Source organism: Clarias gariepinus, chromosome 9 (genome assembly GCF_024256425.1).
Source record: "Clarias gariepinus isolate MV-2021 ecotype Netherlands chromosome 9, CGAR_prim_01v2, whole genome shotgun sequence".
NCBI lineage: Eukaryota > Metazoa > Chordata > Actinopteri > Siluriformes > Clariidae > Clarias > Clarias gariepinus.
The window spans coordinates 24,465,898-24,484,883 of record NC_071108.1 but is presented as its reverse complement, the minus strand read 5'-3'; the positions used below and the strand labels follow the sequence as shown (position 1 = coordinate 24,484,883).

At 37.2% G+C, this 18,986-nt stretch overlaps 1 protein-coding gene across 1 annotated transcript in view; it reads left to right on the top strand.

Annotated features, from left to right (window-relative positions):
• The window catches only part of LOC128530156 (helicase ARIP4-like), a 37,512-nt gene that overhangs the window by 12,186 nt on the left and 6,340 nt on the right, over window positions 1-18,986 (top strand). Inside the window, exons 5-16 of the mRNA XM_053503899.1 lie at window positions 1,175-1,377; window positions 1,694-1,876; window positions 2,822-2,955; window positions 4,341-4,534; window positions 5,538-5,880; window positions 5,992-6,169; window positions 9,348-9,557; window positions 13,421-13,539; window positions 13,643-13,755; window positions 14,354-14,453; window positions 17,815-18,020; window positions 18,619-18,800. Coding sequence (XP_053359874.1) covers window positions 1,175-1,377; window positions 1,694-1,876; window positions 2,822-2,955; window positions 4,341-4,534; window positions 5,538-5,880; window positions 5,992-6,169; window positions 9,348-9,557; window positions 13,421-13,539; window positions 13,643-13,755; window positions 14,354-14,453; window positions 17,815-18,020; window positions 18,619-18,800 — 2,165 coding nt within the window. The remainder of the gene's footprint in view (window positions 1-1,174; window positions 1,378-1,693; window positions 1,877-2,821; window positions 2,956-4,340; window positions 4,535-5,537; window positions 5,881-5,991; window positions 6,170-9,347; window positions 9,558-13,420; window positions 13,540-13,642; window positions 13,756-14,353; window positions 14,454-17,814; window positions 18,021-18,618; window positions 18,801-18,986) is intronic.

The window sequence follows — 18,986 nt, the reverse complement described above, 5'->3', positions numbered from 1 at the left end:
ATATAAAACATGCATGCACGTACACACGCACACACACAAGTCTTAACAAATGTGTCACTTGAGTAACTGTAACTTCTGGAGGTGAGAGTTGTGTGTGGGGCGGATGTACATTATGTACTTAAAACATGCTTGAAGGATAAAACTAACAGTAAACCAAATGTATTATTGTTAATCCTGTTCGCAGAAATCTTTACACTTTTTAGTTTTTTCTTCCTTCTAGAAATTTTCTCATGAAATGAGCAAAACTCTTCTGTTTTGTTTTTAGGGTAATAAAATGAATATTATTATAGGTCATTATAATTAACAGTAAATGCATTTTATTGGATGGGAAATCACCTCTTTTCCGTTCTTGAGCACTTCGGAGCCCTTTAGTATCATGGCAGCTGCTCATAAACAGCAATAGCAATTTAAAAGATGTAAAACATTTAAAAGCCGATGATGGATATTTTGGATTATTTTGGTAGCTGGTGGCACAGTGGTGTAGTGGTTAGCACTGTGGCCTCGCATCTCCAGGGTCAGGTTCGATTCCTGCCTTGGGTCTATGTGCATGGAGCTTGCATGTTCCCAAATCGTGTGGCTTAAGTCTCCTGAGATCCTGTAGCAGAAAAGCGGTATAGAAGATTTAATGAATGAATTTTTGGTAGCACTGCTTGTGTCATGTTACCACATGAGCTAAAATTTCAGCACACGCATGCACAAATATACTTGCATTTCTTACGCGTGATCCGGTTATCTTTTCCGAGCTGTTTATAACACCGTTTTCTGTTTGCATTTAGCCAACAAAATAAATTTTTGCATTTCATTCTCATTCATTCTTTTACCTCTTTTGCGGCAGAGCTCTTAAAGTGACTGGAAAGAATAAATGAACACAGAAAAAGTGTCAACATTGACCCTGCTTTGACACGTGGGGAAGAGGGCATGTGTAGGGAGTATCTGGACAGCTCTGTAGTAAAATGTTATTGGGGCAATAGTATTGGAATAATTTTTCAAGTTTGAGTACAAGTAGATGAGCCTATTATAGGTCCTATACAGGTACTAAAAACATATTTTCTACAAATAGGCAACCTTATAACAGAAAATATTAGGTATATTTGACTGTATTTAAGATTTTTTTACTTGCAAAGTTGCAGCACAAACCCTATAAAAAGAATGTGTGTGTGTGTGTTTTGTGTAGACCAAAGTTCAGTTGAGAACAGCTCATGCTTAATCAGCAAATCGACCAGTGAGGATGATGGTGAGTGCAGCTGTGTGCATCTTAACAGTGCTGTCAACCAACCAAATGTGCAGGATCGAGTCCTAATCAATGTCAATCACCCAGAGGATGATAGTGACATCTACCTCACCCCTCAACTTGCGCGCATTGTCAAACCTCATCAGGTGATCTGTCAAACATTATACGTTATTTATGTCCACACATTCATCAACTGAGTAAACATTATACCGGTAGTTAATAATTTAAATAGCTTAAAAAAAACAATATATTATAATTTGGTATAAGATGGGAAAAAACTATCGTGCTAATGTTTTCTTTTTTTTGCTGTCTTTTATCTTTCCTCATTTTTTCTTTGTCCCATTTTCCTTCCTTTGACTTTTCCACTTTCTTACATTATCATTCTCCCCTCTACTTTTTTCGCGCTTGTTCTTGCTTGTTTCCCCATTCCTCTCATTCTGTCTGTAAATCTCTGTCATTCAGATTGAGGGAATACGGTTTCTATACAATAACCTGGTTGAGTCACAGAAGCGTTTTAAGAGCACACCTGGTTTCGGCTGTATCCTGGCTCACAGCATGGGCCTGGGTAAAACTCTACAGGTCATCTCTTTCATTGACATCCTGCTGCGCCACACCGGAGCTCACACCGTGCTCGCCATCGTCCCTGTGAGTGTCTGTTTGTGTGTCTGTCCGTTTCCTTCTGTGCGTGTATGTATGCATGAGGGTCTGTTTTGATCATTTGTGTTCACTGTGTTGCCAGTTCATTAGGTATACTAATAGGTATGTCCAATAGGTTATTGGACATTTTATTGCTATTGACCACAAGGCAAGTATCATTCCTAAATGGTCATGAGAGAATCAATGGGATGACGTGGAAACAGCGGTTTGCACTAAGATGCAGCCCGCCAATTTGTAGCTATGTTGCATTTCCACATTATATACCATGGTATACCTACTTACTGTAATACAGGCAGCATCTGCTTATGCCCAAGATAATTTGGTTATTAAGGTCAAAGTAGATGTGACACTAGTACATGTTGCAGTGGTAAAGTGCTCGCCCTATCATCCGGAGATCGCTGGTTTGAACCCCGGGTGATGCTGTTTTCCTCTCACAGCCGGAGGCACAGAGAGAGCTGATCGGCCAAGCTCTCTCAGGGCGGAGGGATGAGAGGTACTCGCGTTCCCATATTAATCACGACTCTACAGTCAATCAGGGGCGTCTGTGAGCTCACGCACGTGGAAGGAGCGGCTAGCGCTTTCCTCCGAGTGTGTTACTCCGCCCCTAATAGTGTGTGAGCAAGCAGTTCAAAACACAGGATAGTCTTCGGCCCTCCCGGCTGAGTGGTAGTAGTAGCCTTAATGTGGGAGCCCCCTAGTGACGGGGAGGAATTGGTCATGACTAAATTAGGGGAGAAAATTGGAAAAATCCAACAAAAAACAGAACTGGCAACTAGGTTCATATGCAGCGTTTTACATAATCACACATGTACATAATGTGATCTCTGTCCATCTCTCTCATCTCTCCTTCTCTGTTACTCTGTCATTCCTCCTTTTTTGCATGTTCTTCCCCGATTTCCCTCCCTTATTTATTCCCCCCGTTAATTGCTTCAGGTGAACACGCTACATAACTGGTTGGCGGAGTTTAATCTCTGGGTTCCGCCTGCTGAAGCCCTGCCACCTGACAATGACCCTGGACGTATTATGCCACGTAACTTTAACGTGCACATCCTTAATGACGAGCACAAGTAAGTGAAAATTACACTCCTGTACATTCATGCTCATGAACGCAATTATTATCTATTATCATTAACTTATTTCATTCTTTGTTTGAATAAATTTAGAATAAAACTGTTTGATGATACAGTACCACCCCAGATAATTAAATCCATTATTTCTTTAATAGTAAAATAAGTAATAGTAACAGTTATCCTGTTACTTGCAGAACTTTTGATGCAGCAGCAAACAAAAAAAATGTGGTTGGCTGATTTCTCATGTTCACTTTTTATGGTTGAAAGCTGCCATATGATAGGGAAGAGCTAGCTGGTGGATGGGACTCGGTACGGCCAAATTGGGGGAAAAAATATGAAAAATAACATGATGCAGGATTGACACTGGAGTCTGCATTAAAAAGGGTAAAAAAAAAATTCAGGAAACTTATCAATAATATCAAATATCAGGGACCACGTGCGACTTAACGTAAAGTTTATCTCAAGCATCCATCATATAAACTTACTACACAAATGGCATTATTAGAAAACTGCATTAAAAAACATAAACATTTGCCAGTGGTACTGTGCAGTAGTTAATAAATGGTATTACTTCAAGGTTAATAGGTGAATTGTAGTCAACCTATATTTAATCTGTATTTAAAGGAGAGAATATGTATTACTCCTTTTTGTCTATGATTGTTGGTTTGCTGAAACTGCAGGAGTGTCATCCATTCCACTGTACCACAATCAAAACCCATTTGAATAAACTAACACCATAGTAATAAGTTCAAAAACTCATCTCAACACAGTAACACCTAAACAGTTATGTGTGATTTCCCACCAGCCTGTGCTATGTTTTGTGCCGCTTCTTTCAGCCTTATCACTGTTCTCTTGAGGCAGTAGCTTAGAACTTGATGAATTTGCATGCACTAATGTGATCCCAGGAGATTTTCGGCTCCCTTAAGAATATGAGCAATGACTAATTCTACACCTTAAAAAAGCCAAAAAACTTGGTCTCAGTTTTGAGAAACCGTGGAGATGGCTCGCTCCACCTCCATAAACGTCTGCAGCATGGAGCATAAGGACCCTCACTGGGTTGATTAATGTTTGATGACTCACTTTTCACAGTTTGATATCTCTGAGCGAGCTATTCTGCCCACTCACATCTGCTCCATGGCCCACTCCATGTTTCTCTCTCTCTCTCTCTCTCTCTCTCTCTCTCTCTCTATCAAACGTTTTACTACTCTCTGCTAGATCTCTTACGAGGTCTACTTTTTAACTTCGCAAAAGACACTTTCATGTCTTTTGCTAATACACACAGACGTGCATTCACACAGTATGGTAAACATCAGGGACATTACTAAACAATTGAGGCAAAATTCATTTTGTGGTTGTGAACATGTACATGTGGACTCCTACAGGACCACAAGTAGCCGTGCTAAAGTAATCGAAGACTGGTACAGAGATGGTGGTGTGCTTCTTATGGGCTACGAGATGTACCGGCTACTCTCACTCAAGAAAAGCTTTGTCACTGGGCGAAAGAAGAAAAACACAAAGCCATGTGAACAAGTTATAAGTGATGTAGATAAGGACCACCAGCAGGAGCTAATAAAAGGTCAGTGTTTAATCTTAATTGTGACAGGCTATAGTTCTGCAGTCGATGTGTGAGGCTATTATTACTACACAATTTTTTTTACTAATTATTGTATATATATATATATATATATATATATATATATATATATACACACTACCGTTCAAAAGTTTGGGGTCACTTGCAGATTTCTTTGTTTTTGTTTAGTGATTTATTTTCTACATTCTACAACCATACTGGGGATTTTAAAACTATAAAGTAACACACATGAAATAAGGTAATTACATAACAACAACAAAAACAACAGTAAGTTGTTATTTTAAGACACAGAGGTCAGCCTTTCTGTAATAGTTCTTGCAAGAACAGTATTGTCAAGTGCATTTGCAAAATCCGTCAAGCAAAATAATGAAACTGGCTCTCATAAAGACCATCCCAGGAGGGCGAGACCAAAACCTACCTCTGCCGCAGACGAGAAGTTCATTTAGAGTTATCAGCCTGAAAAATGACCAGTTAACAGCACCTCAGATTAGAGGCTTTATGAAGTCTTTACAGAGCAGAAGTAGCAGAAACATCTCATCAATGCATTTTTGGACGCCTTCAGCATTCCTTTACAATGTAGAAAGAAATAAAAATCAGGAACCATCATGGAGTTAGATAGTGACCCCAAACTTTTGTAGTGTATACTGTATAATATATATATATATATATATATATACTACAAAAATACTGTATATATTCATACAGAGATCTCAACATTTTCTACAAAAATTGAGCTATACTTTGGTTTTACAGTGGTATTTATCTGAAGTTTAAGTTAATTACCCATAATAAATTGCACTTTGGTGCCAGAACCTGCTGAAGCATGTAGATGTAAACTTTATTAAATAATTAAAGAAAAATAATAACCCATAGTTATAAACAACTTGTGTCTTCTTTTGTTATCTATACAATATTTTTAATGTTCTACCTTGTTATGAACTTGAAACGAATGTACTGTAGTTTAAACTCTCCTGTTTATTTCTAGCCATCGAAAGGGCTCTTGCTCAGCCTGGTCCAGATGTAGTAGTCTGTGATGAAGGCCACCGCATTAAGAACTGGCATGCCAGCACCTCAAGAGCTCTGAAGGGCATTGGGACACGGCGCCGGCTAGTTCTGACAGGCTATCCTTTGCAAAACAACTTGTACGAGTACTGGTGCATGGTGGACTTTGTGCGTCCAGGCTTCCTGGGCACACGACCCGAGTTCAGCAACATGTTTGTGCGCCCCATCCTGAATGGCCAGTGTATGGACAGCACGCCTGAAGATGTGCAGCTCATGCGTTACCGTAGCCATGTGCTACACAGCCTGCTTGAAGGTTTCGTACAAAGGTAAATTATTATTTTAGAGCTTAACCCAATAATTGGTTTAAAATTTATACAACACCATGTTGGTGATGTTAAACCTGCAGTCTGTGTCTGTGTGTTTATGTTGTTTTAAAGACGGGGTCATGATGTACTATTCTCCCAGCTTCCACAGAAGCAGGAGCATGTGATATTGGTGCGTTTGACGGCATTGCAGCGCAAACTCTATGTTGAGTTCATGAATCGGTTTAGAGAGGCTGGAAATACTGGCTGGCTTAGTCTTAATCCACTTAAAGCCTTCTGTGTCTGCTGCAAGGTAAGCTACTTCTATATATAACATGCAAGAGTCTCTTTTGTTTGATAGTTTGAAGTTGATACTGAGATATTGAGATGTGTCTGCTACTGTACGTATGCCCTGTAAAGCCTTCATAACAGCTCTAATCTGAGGTGATTTTGAGGTTAATTGGTGATTTTTTTGAGGCTGGTGACTCTAAATGAACTTCTCTCTCTGCAGCAGAGGTAAGTTTTGGTCTTGGTTTTCTGGGAAGATCTTCATTCAGCCAGTTTCATCATGGTGCTTGATGAGTTTTGCATATGCACTTGACAATAGTTTTCCAGAGAATTATTCCAGAACAGCAGATCTTCATGTCTTAAAATAACTAACTGTTGTTGTTGTTGTTGTTACCTAATTACTTCATAGTTTTTTAAAAATCCAGTATTGTTCTGAAATGTAGAAAATAAATCCAAGCTTGTGTCCAGACTTTTGACTGGTATCATACTGTACACATATACACATGTACCTGGATTTAACTAAGCAAATACTTTAGAGCCTTTCATTGGGTAATTACTGCAGTTATTAATATGATTTACTTGGCAACCAGTTATTTAACCGAATTGCTTCTCTTTACTTAATCAGCCATCTCCAGATGACATATCCTGTGGTCATGGCAAATATGTTACTCTTTTTTAGAGGGGTCAAATTATTAGAAAGGACACAACTACTGAGATTGCTGGAACTACTAAAATTGGAGTAGAACTGTAAAACTCATTATAAAAAAACCTGGAAAGATAGTGGTGAACTATCATCCTAATGGAAGAGCAAGATGGGAAATCACTTAAATGTTTAGTGAAATCAATTTGAAAGAAAAAAAACCCATAGAACTCACCGTGTTGGATGTTCACTATGCTGTAAGTAAAATGTTGCTATGAAAATAAGAGGATCTCTGCATTTACAATGCAAAAAGAACTCAATGGATTAATCTAAACCAATATCAATCAGGCTAATCAGGAAAGAGAGAATTCAATTCACTAGAGAGCATAAATAATGGACTGTGGAGCATTGAAAGAGCCTGTTCCAGAGTGATGGGGCATCAGGGTTAGAAGAAGTCCAAATAAAGTGATGCACCCATCATGCCTAGTTCCTACTGTACAAGACTGTGATGGCAATGAACCGTGATTGCTTCAGTTGGTCAGGTATTGGTACAGCAAAATATTAGGTTAATGGACTACCGGAATATACCGAATGACCAGGTCCCCCCTATTGATTTTTTTTTTCTTCTTCTCTTTACATAACTTTACATAAGGGAATGTTTCTTGCCATAATATGGATTTGGACATCACTATCCTTCCAGGTTTTAGTAATGTTCTGGACAGTTTTTAACCCAGTTTTAGTAGTTTCAGCAATCTCCTTAGTTGCTTTATTACGGCATGTGTTTATGCCAAGATGACAGTGCCAGGATTCATCAGGGTCAAATTATAAAATAATGGTTCAGGGAGCATGAGACATCATTTTGACACATGGATTGGCCCCCACAGAGACCAGACCTTAACTCCATTGAAAATTTTTCCAATGTGCTGGAGAAGACTTTATGCAGCGGGCTGACCCTCCCATCTATATCTTGCGTGAATCTGGACTTGAAATAACTGTTGTGACATTGGATAAGTCTATCCAGACGATGTCACAGCTGTACCGAAGTCAAAAGGCAGCCCAACAAAATATTAGAGGGTGACATTTTGTGTGTGTTTGCGTGACAGACGGTTACATGCTGGTTAAATATGCCCTCCATTTTGACTAATTCACCAACGGAGTCACCAGCAAAGCACCCCCACACCATCACACCTCCTCCTCCATGCTTCATAGTGGCAACCACACACCGTCTGTTCACCCTCTCAACGTCTAACAAAGACAGGATGGCTAAAACCAAAAATCTCAAATTTGGACTCACCAAACAAAAGGACAGTTTTCCACTGATCTAATGTACATTCTTTGTGCAAGTCTATTCTGGTTGTTGTTCTTCTGAAGTAATGTTTTTTTTTTTCCGAAGATGTAATAATTTTCTGACTCATGTAATCTCCTCTGAACGTTGGTATTTGAAATATGTCTGCTGCTTAAACTCGGTGTAGCATTTAAACCGACAATTTACAATATCTTTAATTAGAGGCGTCAGGATGTTTTTCCAGCCACATTTCTTCCATTAAGATGATAGTTCACCACTATCTTTCCAGGTTTTTTATAATGAGTTTTACAGTTCTACTCCAATTTTAGTAGTTCCAGCAATCTCAGTAGTTGTGTTCTTTCCAATAATTTGACCCCTCTGAAAAAGAGCAACATATTTGCCATGACCACAGGATATGTCATCTGGAGATGGTTGATTAAGTAAAGAGAAGCAATTCACTGTTTCGTTAGGGGAAACAGGTTAAATAACTTGTTGCCAAGTAAATCATATTAATAACTGCAGTAATAATCCAATGAAAGGCTCTAAAGTATTTGCTTAGTTAAATCCAGGTACATGTGTATATGTTTACAGTACCAGTCATATGTCTGAACACAAGTTTGGATTTATTTTCTACATTTCAGAACAATACTGGATTTTTAAAAAATGATAAAGTAATTAGCTTCTGCAGCAGAGGGTCCTTTCCTGGGACGGTCCTCATATGGGCCAGTTTTATAATAGCTTTTGGCGACTGCACTTGGGGATACATTTGAGGTTTTTAAGATTTCTTGCCTTAGCTTTATTTCTAAAAGTAATGATGTTTGCCTTTTCTCTTTGCATAACTGAGTGTTTCTTGCCATTAAATGGATTTGTACATCACTATCCTTCCAGGTTTTAGTAATGTGCTGAACAGTTCTTAATCCAATTTTAGTAGTTTCAGCAATCTCCTTGGTGCAGGACAATAATTTCACCCTTCTCAATCAGAGTAACAGCTTTGCCAAGACCACAGGATATGTCTTCTGACATGGTTATTTAGGAAATGAGAAGCTACTCAATGCATCAGTTACAGAACAACTTGAACCATTTTAATCACTGCAGTAATTATCCAAGAGACGGCTCTTAATTATTTCCTTAGTAAAATCCAGGTGACTTTTTGGCCATGTATTGTATATAGTATACAGTAGACTGAATATAATGTATACTGTATATGTGTGAGTGTGTGTAAGAAATTATTTTTAATTAAAAATCTTTTTTTTAATGCATCTGTTTGTTTGAGGATAGATCTGGAACCATCCTGACATTCTTTTTGAAGCACTTCAAAGGGAGAATATGGCCAGTGAGCAGGATCTGGACCTGGATGACCTCACTGCTAGCAATGCGCACTGTTCAGCCAATCAGAGAGCTAAACCCTGTGAATCAGGCAGCAGTAATGGAGAACAGACTTTAAGTGGGCTACAGGAGAGATCCAGCCAAGTTATTACATATGAATGGGTATGTTTCATACATCATACAGTATGGCACATCTGGGGTCACTAGTTGTGTAATAATAAGTTGTGTAATTTTAAAATAATAATAAAAAAATTATATATTTTAAACATGTTTAAACCATTCTTTTCTAATAATGGTCAAAAAGTCATATGATGGTGGGAAGACAAAGTATACCTTTCAAAGTTTTAATTAGTTAATTAGTTAATAAGAGATAGCAATAATTCACATCAATCAATAAACATCACTACTAGATTTTGTATGCAACACATTGCCCTGAAAAAGTATTTGCCTCTTGATAAATGAAATTATCATATCAATAAGATATTTTGTATTTACTCATGTTATGTTCGTGTAATATTATTTTTTTTTGACACAGCACTGTATATGTCATCTGGCAATTTTAAAATTAGGCATTAAGCAACAACAATTCATCTAAAAATATCCCAGTATCTCGCTTGTGTTTCTCAAAACGTTTTAGTAGTTGTTTAAAATTTTTGATTTTTTTTCCCCACTTTTGATCAAAAGAACCCTCTTTCACCCTCTAGACTCTAGACACCCTCTGTATGAACACCTTTAGCTTTGATTGTGGTGCACAGTGTGGTGGACAGTTAATGTGTGAAATCATTTCTCATGCTTCCAGAACTACACTTTTACAGTTTTGAGTCCTAGCATACACTTATGCCTAAGGGGAAGAAAAAACTGATGGCATAGCCTGGTCAATCAGGTCATTCAGTTTGTCCAATGACTTTAAACAGACCTGACTAATTCAAGCAACCCCAGATCATAAAACTAAGTATGACATTTCAGGCGATACCAATGTTTAAAACAACAATAATTTGGCTGATAGCAGGTGGCTATTATTTTGTTGTTTGGTTTTAGTGTTATTTATTACTCTTTTGGCCCAAAATCTTTATTAAAAAAAATCTTTATTATAAAAATAACTGACCTGTTTTTAATATTTATTATTAGTGTTTATAATATTTATTATATTTAGTATTTATTCCCCTTACTCACATTATCTGTGAATACCAACAAACCCAACCATCCTGACATTCTTTTTGTGTGTCTATGAGATACTGCCGCATGCCGCATACCTTTTATCTCATAGTTACAGTTTTATGAAACAACCTTTAATATAATCTTCTTTCACCTAACAGATTTGTTTACAAAAAAAAAGCCCAAAGCCCAGCCTGTCCAACTACATACTGAAGGAGAAATCCTTTTGTGAAACATAAATTTAAAATAAGTAAATGTAATTATATAGTAAACAAGTGGGTGGAAACACAAAGTAAGATTGTCCTCTCGAAGCATCACTGAAACCTCTTAAAAAACTTCATTTACTGGAGTTGATTTTCATTATTAAGAACAGTATTATAGCACCACCTGTTGAAACTTTACTAAAACTGCAGCTGGTTAGAATATTGTCTGAATCTAACCTCAAATGAACAAGACAACTTTTAGCTACCTTCAAATTGATTTTTTAAATTGATAAAAATCAATTACTAGTGTTGGTAAATGGTACCTTATTTGCAAAAACAAAATCATCAGAATCGACAGGTCAGGTTTTTTAATTAAATACATAAATAAATAATATAAAGGAAAACTAAGTACCGGCTAAGAAAGTTTCAATCAGTGCTTATCTTAACAGTAAGTAAGTAAGTTATCAATTACATATGTACGTTAAATAAATAAATGTAAACATGTACACTGCCATTCAAATTTCTTAGTTTTTGTTTAGTGATTTATTTTCTACATTCTACAACAGTACTGGGGATTTCAAATCTAAAAAATAACACATATGGGATTAGATAATTACATAACAACAACAACAAAAAACACAGTTAGTTGTTATTTTAAGACACAGAGGTCAGCCTTTCTGTAATAGTTCTTGCAAGAACAGTATTGTCAAGTGCATTTGCAAAATCCGTCAAGCACCATAATGAAACTGGCTCTTATGAAGGCCATCCCAGACGGGTGAGACCAAAACCTACCTCTGCCACAGACGAGAAGTTCACTTAGAGTTATCAACCTGAAAATTGACCAATTAACAGCACCTCAGATTAGAGGCGTTATGAAGTCTTTACAGAGCATAAGTAACAGAAACATCTCAATATCAACTGTTTAAAGGAGATTAATGCATTTTTTGGACGCCTTCAGCATTCCTTTACAATGTAGAAAGAATAAAAAATCAGGAACCATCATGGAGTTAGAAAGTGTTCTAAAACTTTTGAACGGTAGTTTATATTATAAGCGTTGGTCCTTGTCGTTTACGGTTACAGAGTTACAGTAGAAATGATTAAAAGTTTAAAGCGAAAAATAAGCTGATCAGCTTTAATGAAATCAGTGATATTATTATTTTCAGGTTAAAGCACATGTACATGTCTGCCTATCTTTCTGTACGGCAGAACTCTCTGCCTAACTCATAATACAAAGAAATAAATTTTGTTAAGTATCTTACATCTTGTTTACTACTGTTACTTTATTACTGTTGTACTAGTTTCGTCGTCAGCCAAATACATTTCCTGTTTAAAGTAGATTATTACATCCGACACATGACTGTTCATAACATTACTTTTACTTAACATTTTTATTTAAGCGCATTGAGACACTCTCAGTTCGGATATTTTATACGCCCTCACCTCTGACTGCCGCATACCTTTTATCTCATAGTTAACATATGAGACAAACTGGTTTCAAGCGTCCAGCAGGAAGAGTAAACATACATTGATGTGTCCATACATCTTAGATGTATACCTAAACATTGTGGCAGACTATGTATATTCCTGATGGCATACTCTTTAATGGCAGTGGGCTCTTTTAGCAGGATAATGCATCTATCCACACAGCAACAGTATTTCCACACCGCAAAAAAACTGTTCAGGAATGGTTTGAGCAAGATAACAAAGACTTTATGGTAAACTTAGTCTTAGCATTTGCTAAGCAAGCAACTCTGATCCATGGAGGCTCCTCTCACAACTGATATGAGTTAAAGGATCTGCTGCATGACATGTACTGTAGTGTAGTGGCTGATTTCTGTAAACAGATGTTAAAGGAAAAGTTGTTCTGGTATGTTGTATATTTGGCTGTGCTAGTTTGTTCCACTTCTCTCAATACAGGGAAAAGCATACTGTATGCAAATAAGTACATAGGTCTTCAGATTGTTTATAATTTTTTTAACATTCCTTACTGGAGTGGCCTCTTTCAGAATAACCCTGTCTCCGTTCACATAGAACGAAGGCTTAGTGAATGGTTTGATAAGTATAAAAATACAGTGGAACCTTGGATTACGAGCACTTCCGGAAGCGGGCTCGTATTTCAAAACACTTGTAAATCAAAGTGGATTTCCCCATAAGAAATAATAGAAACTTAAATTATTCTTTCCACAGGCCAAAATAATAAATGCATAAAAATTATTAACACAAAATTAAAAATTAAAAATAAAACAAATTAACCTACACTTTACCTTTAAAAAAAGTAAAAATATATCCTGACAGATAAGTGATTCCGTTTATGCGTGCAGGCGCTGTGTGTGTTTGTGTGTGTGAAGCTAAAGTAAGAGGAGACTCTTATTCGAGTTTCTCTCTTACACACACACACATTAACGGAATAACTGGATGCTGAGGGAGAGAAAAGAAAAGGGATCTTTAACCTCTCTTATGAAACTTTTGAGATCTTTGTGACTTGCCAATATCATCATTAACACAACAATTGCAGGAGTATGTTTAATGAAAATAATGTTTATTTATATTATATTTATTACTCACTAAATTTGTCACCTGTCGAAATGGTGATCTGACACCACCATTATGTACTGTAATGGCATTCATAATGAGTAGAGGTATAACTCATTTCTATTCTTTTCTCAGGCAAAAGACATCATGGCTGGATATAAGAAAGGTGTCTTAGAAAATTCAGCAAAGATGGTGCTGCTCTTACACATTATTGAGGAGAGCGTCAAGAATGGAGACAAGGTCTTGGTTTTCAGGTACACAGCCTTATGTATATGCATGCATTATACAAATAAGAATGATCTTTGATCTCTCTGTGCTTTGCTCTCTTACTCACTCACTCGTATTAACTGTCTACAGTCAGAGTCTATCCACACTTACAGTCATTGAAGAATTCCTGGTCAAGACAACAATGCCTGACTATAGTGGAAGTGGTGTGAAGCAGACCTGGGTTCGCAATGTCAACTACTATAGTAAGATTCTATAGTAAATAATAAAAATAATGTTTTTTTGTTGTGATACAGTTACACTGAATATAATACAAATAAAATTATATAATAAAAATAAAACAGAAACTATGAAATAAAAACTTTTACGTTTCACACACACAGACACACACACATATATATCCTGTATACACACAAACACACAAAAATGTACTCCTTTTGCATAGACCAGGCCTGCCTGATTTTATTAACTAGAAATCCAGTGTAAATGTGGGAAGATCGGGAAAGAAAGGAAGAAAATTAAACTTCGATTTAAATCAATTTAAACCTCATGTCTTGGAAACTAATAACAGTGCTGATCAAAAAATGTGAATGACCAAATAGTGCTGGTGAAATAGACTAGGAAGAGTCAATATTAATTTTTGCTATGTTTTTTTTTTTTTTTTATATATAAATTGAATCTAACTGATAAGCAGCAAAATTATCAGTGTGTCAGTCTTGACAGACTAACATTTTTTTCTCATACTGAAATGTGTGTTAAAGGAAAAAGTGTATTTTACCTCCATTAAGTTAAATTTAGCAAATTCCGATAGAGAGAATGTTTTTAAAAAAATATATTTTTCAGGACTGGATGGAAGCACTTCAGTTTCAGAGCGAGAAAGACTTATTAACCAGTTTAATGATGTCACAAACAACTCTGCTTGGCTTTTTCTGCTGTCCACCAGGTAAGGTCCACATGCAGTACTCTAACTTTACTGCAATCTCTATTATTATGTTCGGCATCTTTTTGTTTCAAATTGTTTATAAAGGTTTGGCATCTCATTTTACACATATATTTAGTTATGTACATTATGGTGGCTGTATGAACCCTGGTTAAGCACTAGGGACAGTAAAAATCACCTTTTTGCCTTTTTGTGTATGAACATGCGTACCCGGACCTTTAAACATTAGGTTAAGTATGACTTTGTACATGTAAGAAATACCCATGTTTTACATTTACCTGGATCACACTGTATTTACTGACAATTTTGACTTACAAGGAGGTCTAGTGGATATCTAGGGGTTCAATACATGTGCAGGACAAAAATGAATTAAAAACCTGTTACTATACAAATAGGATATGCTGCATAAATGCAACGATCAACAAAATGTCTTCAAGAACAAAGTTGCATGTGTCCACTTCTTGAGGCTCAGGCAGACCTTGCTTAGTCCAGTATTTTCAAAAAAGGTCTGTCATGTACTGACTCTTTATAGTAGCGTCACCATTGTGGAGGAATGCGTCAAGGCTGTCTCAGTCCAAATCTTGTTCGTTCACAGTGGCGTTAAATATTATGAAAATTTGTTCCACTGTAAAACCCCCCCCCCCCCCCCCCCCCCCCCCACACACATTTTCAAACTTGACATCTTGTGGAAATTAAGGGCCAAAGAGAATTATCGACCAAGTTTGTGTCTAATTGCTTCCTCTAGTTCTACCTTAGGAGTTGATCTCTCTTTGGGTTTTATGTGTAATAGGATGTGTTTTTGATTTGACCTGATATTAAATTTTCGGTGCCAAAATGGACAGTGCTTGGGAAAATGCATCACTGAAAATGTAACGACACTCCATGATAGAGTTCGACTCACACCTCCGTGTTCACACCTTTATGTGTGTCCACTTACTGTATGTTGCAGTCGTGTTTTTTTTTTTTTTTTTTGCTACCACCTGTTCTCCGTTGCTTGATATCTGAAGGAGATTTGTTTGTTTTTTAATTATGTCTCTTAAAGTGGTTTGATTACCCACAATTTGTTTCACACTCATTTTACATTTACATTTAGGCATTTGGCAGACGCTCTTATCCAGAGCGACTTACAAAAAGTGCTTTAAAGTTTACATCATTGGATACATACTTACACTGGGTTAACTAGGTTAATAACTAAGTGCCATTAGTCCAACACAACTGGGAATTCATTTTGATGGATGGATGAATTCAAATTCTTTTTGCCTCATCATTCTACAGTCACTATACAGTAAATAAAATCCTGTGTTCCTTGATGGAGATGGGAGAACCTTATCATCATTGCAGCACTTTACCAAGTCATTCCTCACTAAAAGCCACATGAGATCCCACTGGGATTTTGTTTGCCCAAAAGCACCTAAATATACTCAGCAAAAAAATAAACGTCCTCTGACTTTCAACTGTTTTTACTTTCATAAACTTAATGTGTAAATATTTGTATGAACTAAAAGAGTCAACACCATAAGACATAAACTAAAAATGTTTCACAATGTGTCCCTGAGTGAAGGGAGGCTGAAAATCAGAAGTACCAGTCAGTATCTGGTGTGGCCACCAGCTGCTTGAAGTACTGCAGTGCATCTCCTCCTCATGGACTGCCTATTGCGGACAGTCTGAGCACTGATGGAGGGATTGTGTGTTCCTGGTGTGACTCGGGCAGTTGTTGTGGCCATCCTGTACCTGTCACGCAGGTGTGATATTCGGATGTACCGATCCTGTGCAGGTGTTGTTACACGTGGTCTTCCACTGCGAGGATGATCAGCTGTCCTTCCTGTCTCCCTGTAGCGCTGTCTTAGGCGTCTCACAGTGCGGACATGGCAATTTATCGCCCTAGCCACATCAGAAGTCCTCATGCCTGCCTGCAGCAGGCCTAATGCACGTTCACGCAGATAAGCAGGGACCCTGGGCATCTTTCTTTGGGTGTTTTTCACAGTCGGTAGACAAGTCTCTTTAGTGTCCTGCGCTTTTAGAACTTTGACCTTAAATGCCTACTTTCTGTAAGCTGTTAAGGTCTTAACGACCATTCCACAGGTGCATGTTAATTAATTGATTATGGTTAATTGAACATGCATGGAAAACATTGTTTAAACCCTTTACAATGAAGATCTGTAAAGTTATTTGGATTTTTACATTATTGTTGAAATACACAGTCCTGAAAAAGGGACGTTTCTTTTTTTTTCTGAGTATAGGTCTCAGACCATTAGAAGCAAAACCCTCTACTGTATCTATTTGGACGCATCACCTTGTCTGGTTCCTCTTAAGGTTTCTTCCTATTGCCATCTCAGGGAGTCTTTCTTCGCCACTGTCCCTATCAGGAATAATCTGATCATTTTGATTCTTACACATTCACATTTTATACAAACTTCCATAATTTTGATTGTGTAAAGCTGCTTTGCGACAGTGACGATTGTTAAAAGTGCTATACATATAAAATTCAATTGAATTGAATTAAAACCATCTTATACAGTCAAACACATCCTCACTACCTTTATTTGTCCCCGCATGTTCTAATATGCCTTTTTATTATTCAATGAGCAACCCTTTTTTAGGTAAAAACAACATTGCTGATCATTGTTCATGTCCTTCCCTGGTGCAACATTATGGACAAGCCCAGAAAACTCAACAAACAGTTAGTTGAATTCTGTCCACAAGTTTGTGTCCACAACTTCCACATCGCCATCATCGTCATTAAATGAATAATACTATAGTAAGTTAGATAGTTTATTCCTTTATCTTGTAAACTGTCGTAATTTAGTTTTTTTTTTTTTAAACTCATCTGCTTTCGATCGATGTGTGTGAGATCCGTGTCGACGGTTTCTTACTAAGATACGGGCACGCTTACTGATGTCTAGTGTAACAAGTATCTGATTCAGAGATTGATTTGTAGTTAAAGGTATACAACATCTATAAAATATTACAGTTTAGCAGAATAATAACCAACCCCCATAGAACATGGTAGAAAAACTGTATACCCATGTGTGTTCACCTGTATAGTAAAAAATAAAACAGGTAAACAACAAACCACCGACTTCTTAAAGTAATAGTAATCGGTGTAGGCATACCTGTGTGTAGTCCACTAGCTGGCTCATATGCTGAGCATGCAACAATGAAAGAAGAAGAAAGGAATATACAGTATGGTTCTGCGACAGCTGTGTTTATTGCAGATACTGCATCATTTATCATTTAATGGCTGAATATGTTTAAAGGTCTTGGCTTGCATGCACAGTAGCCAGGCGATTCTCACCACCACTAGCACACATTGAAATAGAGCCTTCACTTATTGTTTTATATATTTGTGTATGTGTTTTACCAGGGCTGGCTGTTTGGGGGTTAACTTGATTGGGGCAAGCCGTGTGATCGTGTTCGATGCCTCTTGGAATCCATGCCATGATGCTCAAGCTGTGTGCCGTGTCTATCGCTATGGGCAGCGCAAACCTTGCCACATCTACAGACTTGTGTCTGACTTCACCTTGGAAAAGAAAATCTATGACAGGCAGATTTCCAAACAAGGAATGTCTGGTATGTTTTAAGAACAAGTTTTAAGCTTGGTATATGATATAGTCATAACACTGTGGTGCAATGGGTAAAATTGCTGCTACACATCTATGGCATCCCGAGTTTGAGGCTGAACACAAATTACTGTCTGTGTGGAGTTCTGCATGTTCAAAAAAATCAGGCATGTACCGGATCAGCTATGCCAAATTGTTTAGGTTTTAAACCTTAGTTATGAAAGACAAAATTCTCAAAATTCTCCTGCTATTCTCTTGGGTATTCTTTTTGTAACCATAATAGTATATTTAAAAATGACCTAGATGGTGCATTATTTAAACATGTGAACTAACCCATATATAACACTCAGTAACTCATGTATTTACTATATAGATATGCATAACTGAATCCAAGCTATTTGTTTTGAATGCACTATAGTGTACAGTACATGTAACTCAACATGTGATTAAAATATTTAAAACCCTTTCATATCCTAAGAAACGTTCCTAATTGCTGGCGTATGTCTAGTTCTGAATATTAAATTACTTTTGTTCCCTCTTTATAGCAGTTTCATAATTGACATGTTTCACTTATAACTGCTTCCCGTTGTCTTTTGGCCTTTGTTCAGACCGTGTGATAGATGACTTGAATCCTGTCCTGACATTCACACGCCGAGAGGTAGAGTCTCTGCTGCACTTTGTGGAAGAGGAGCCTGATTTGTTAGACTCTGCTCACCTACTCCACCCTCAGGAAGACATGGACTTAGTCCTCAGGAAAGCCTGTATGAGATACCCCCACCTTATCACCAAGGTAACACTACCATACAGATAAATACAAATATGGCTCTTTAAAGAAGTAAACTATAACACACAGTTACATATTAAGAATGGAGCATATCAGGAAACACTGATTTCAAGAAATAAGGAAATGGAACAGAACATTGTTATACATGAACAAGGAAACTCATTTCACCTTAGGAATGGGAGAGTTTATTTT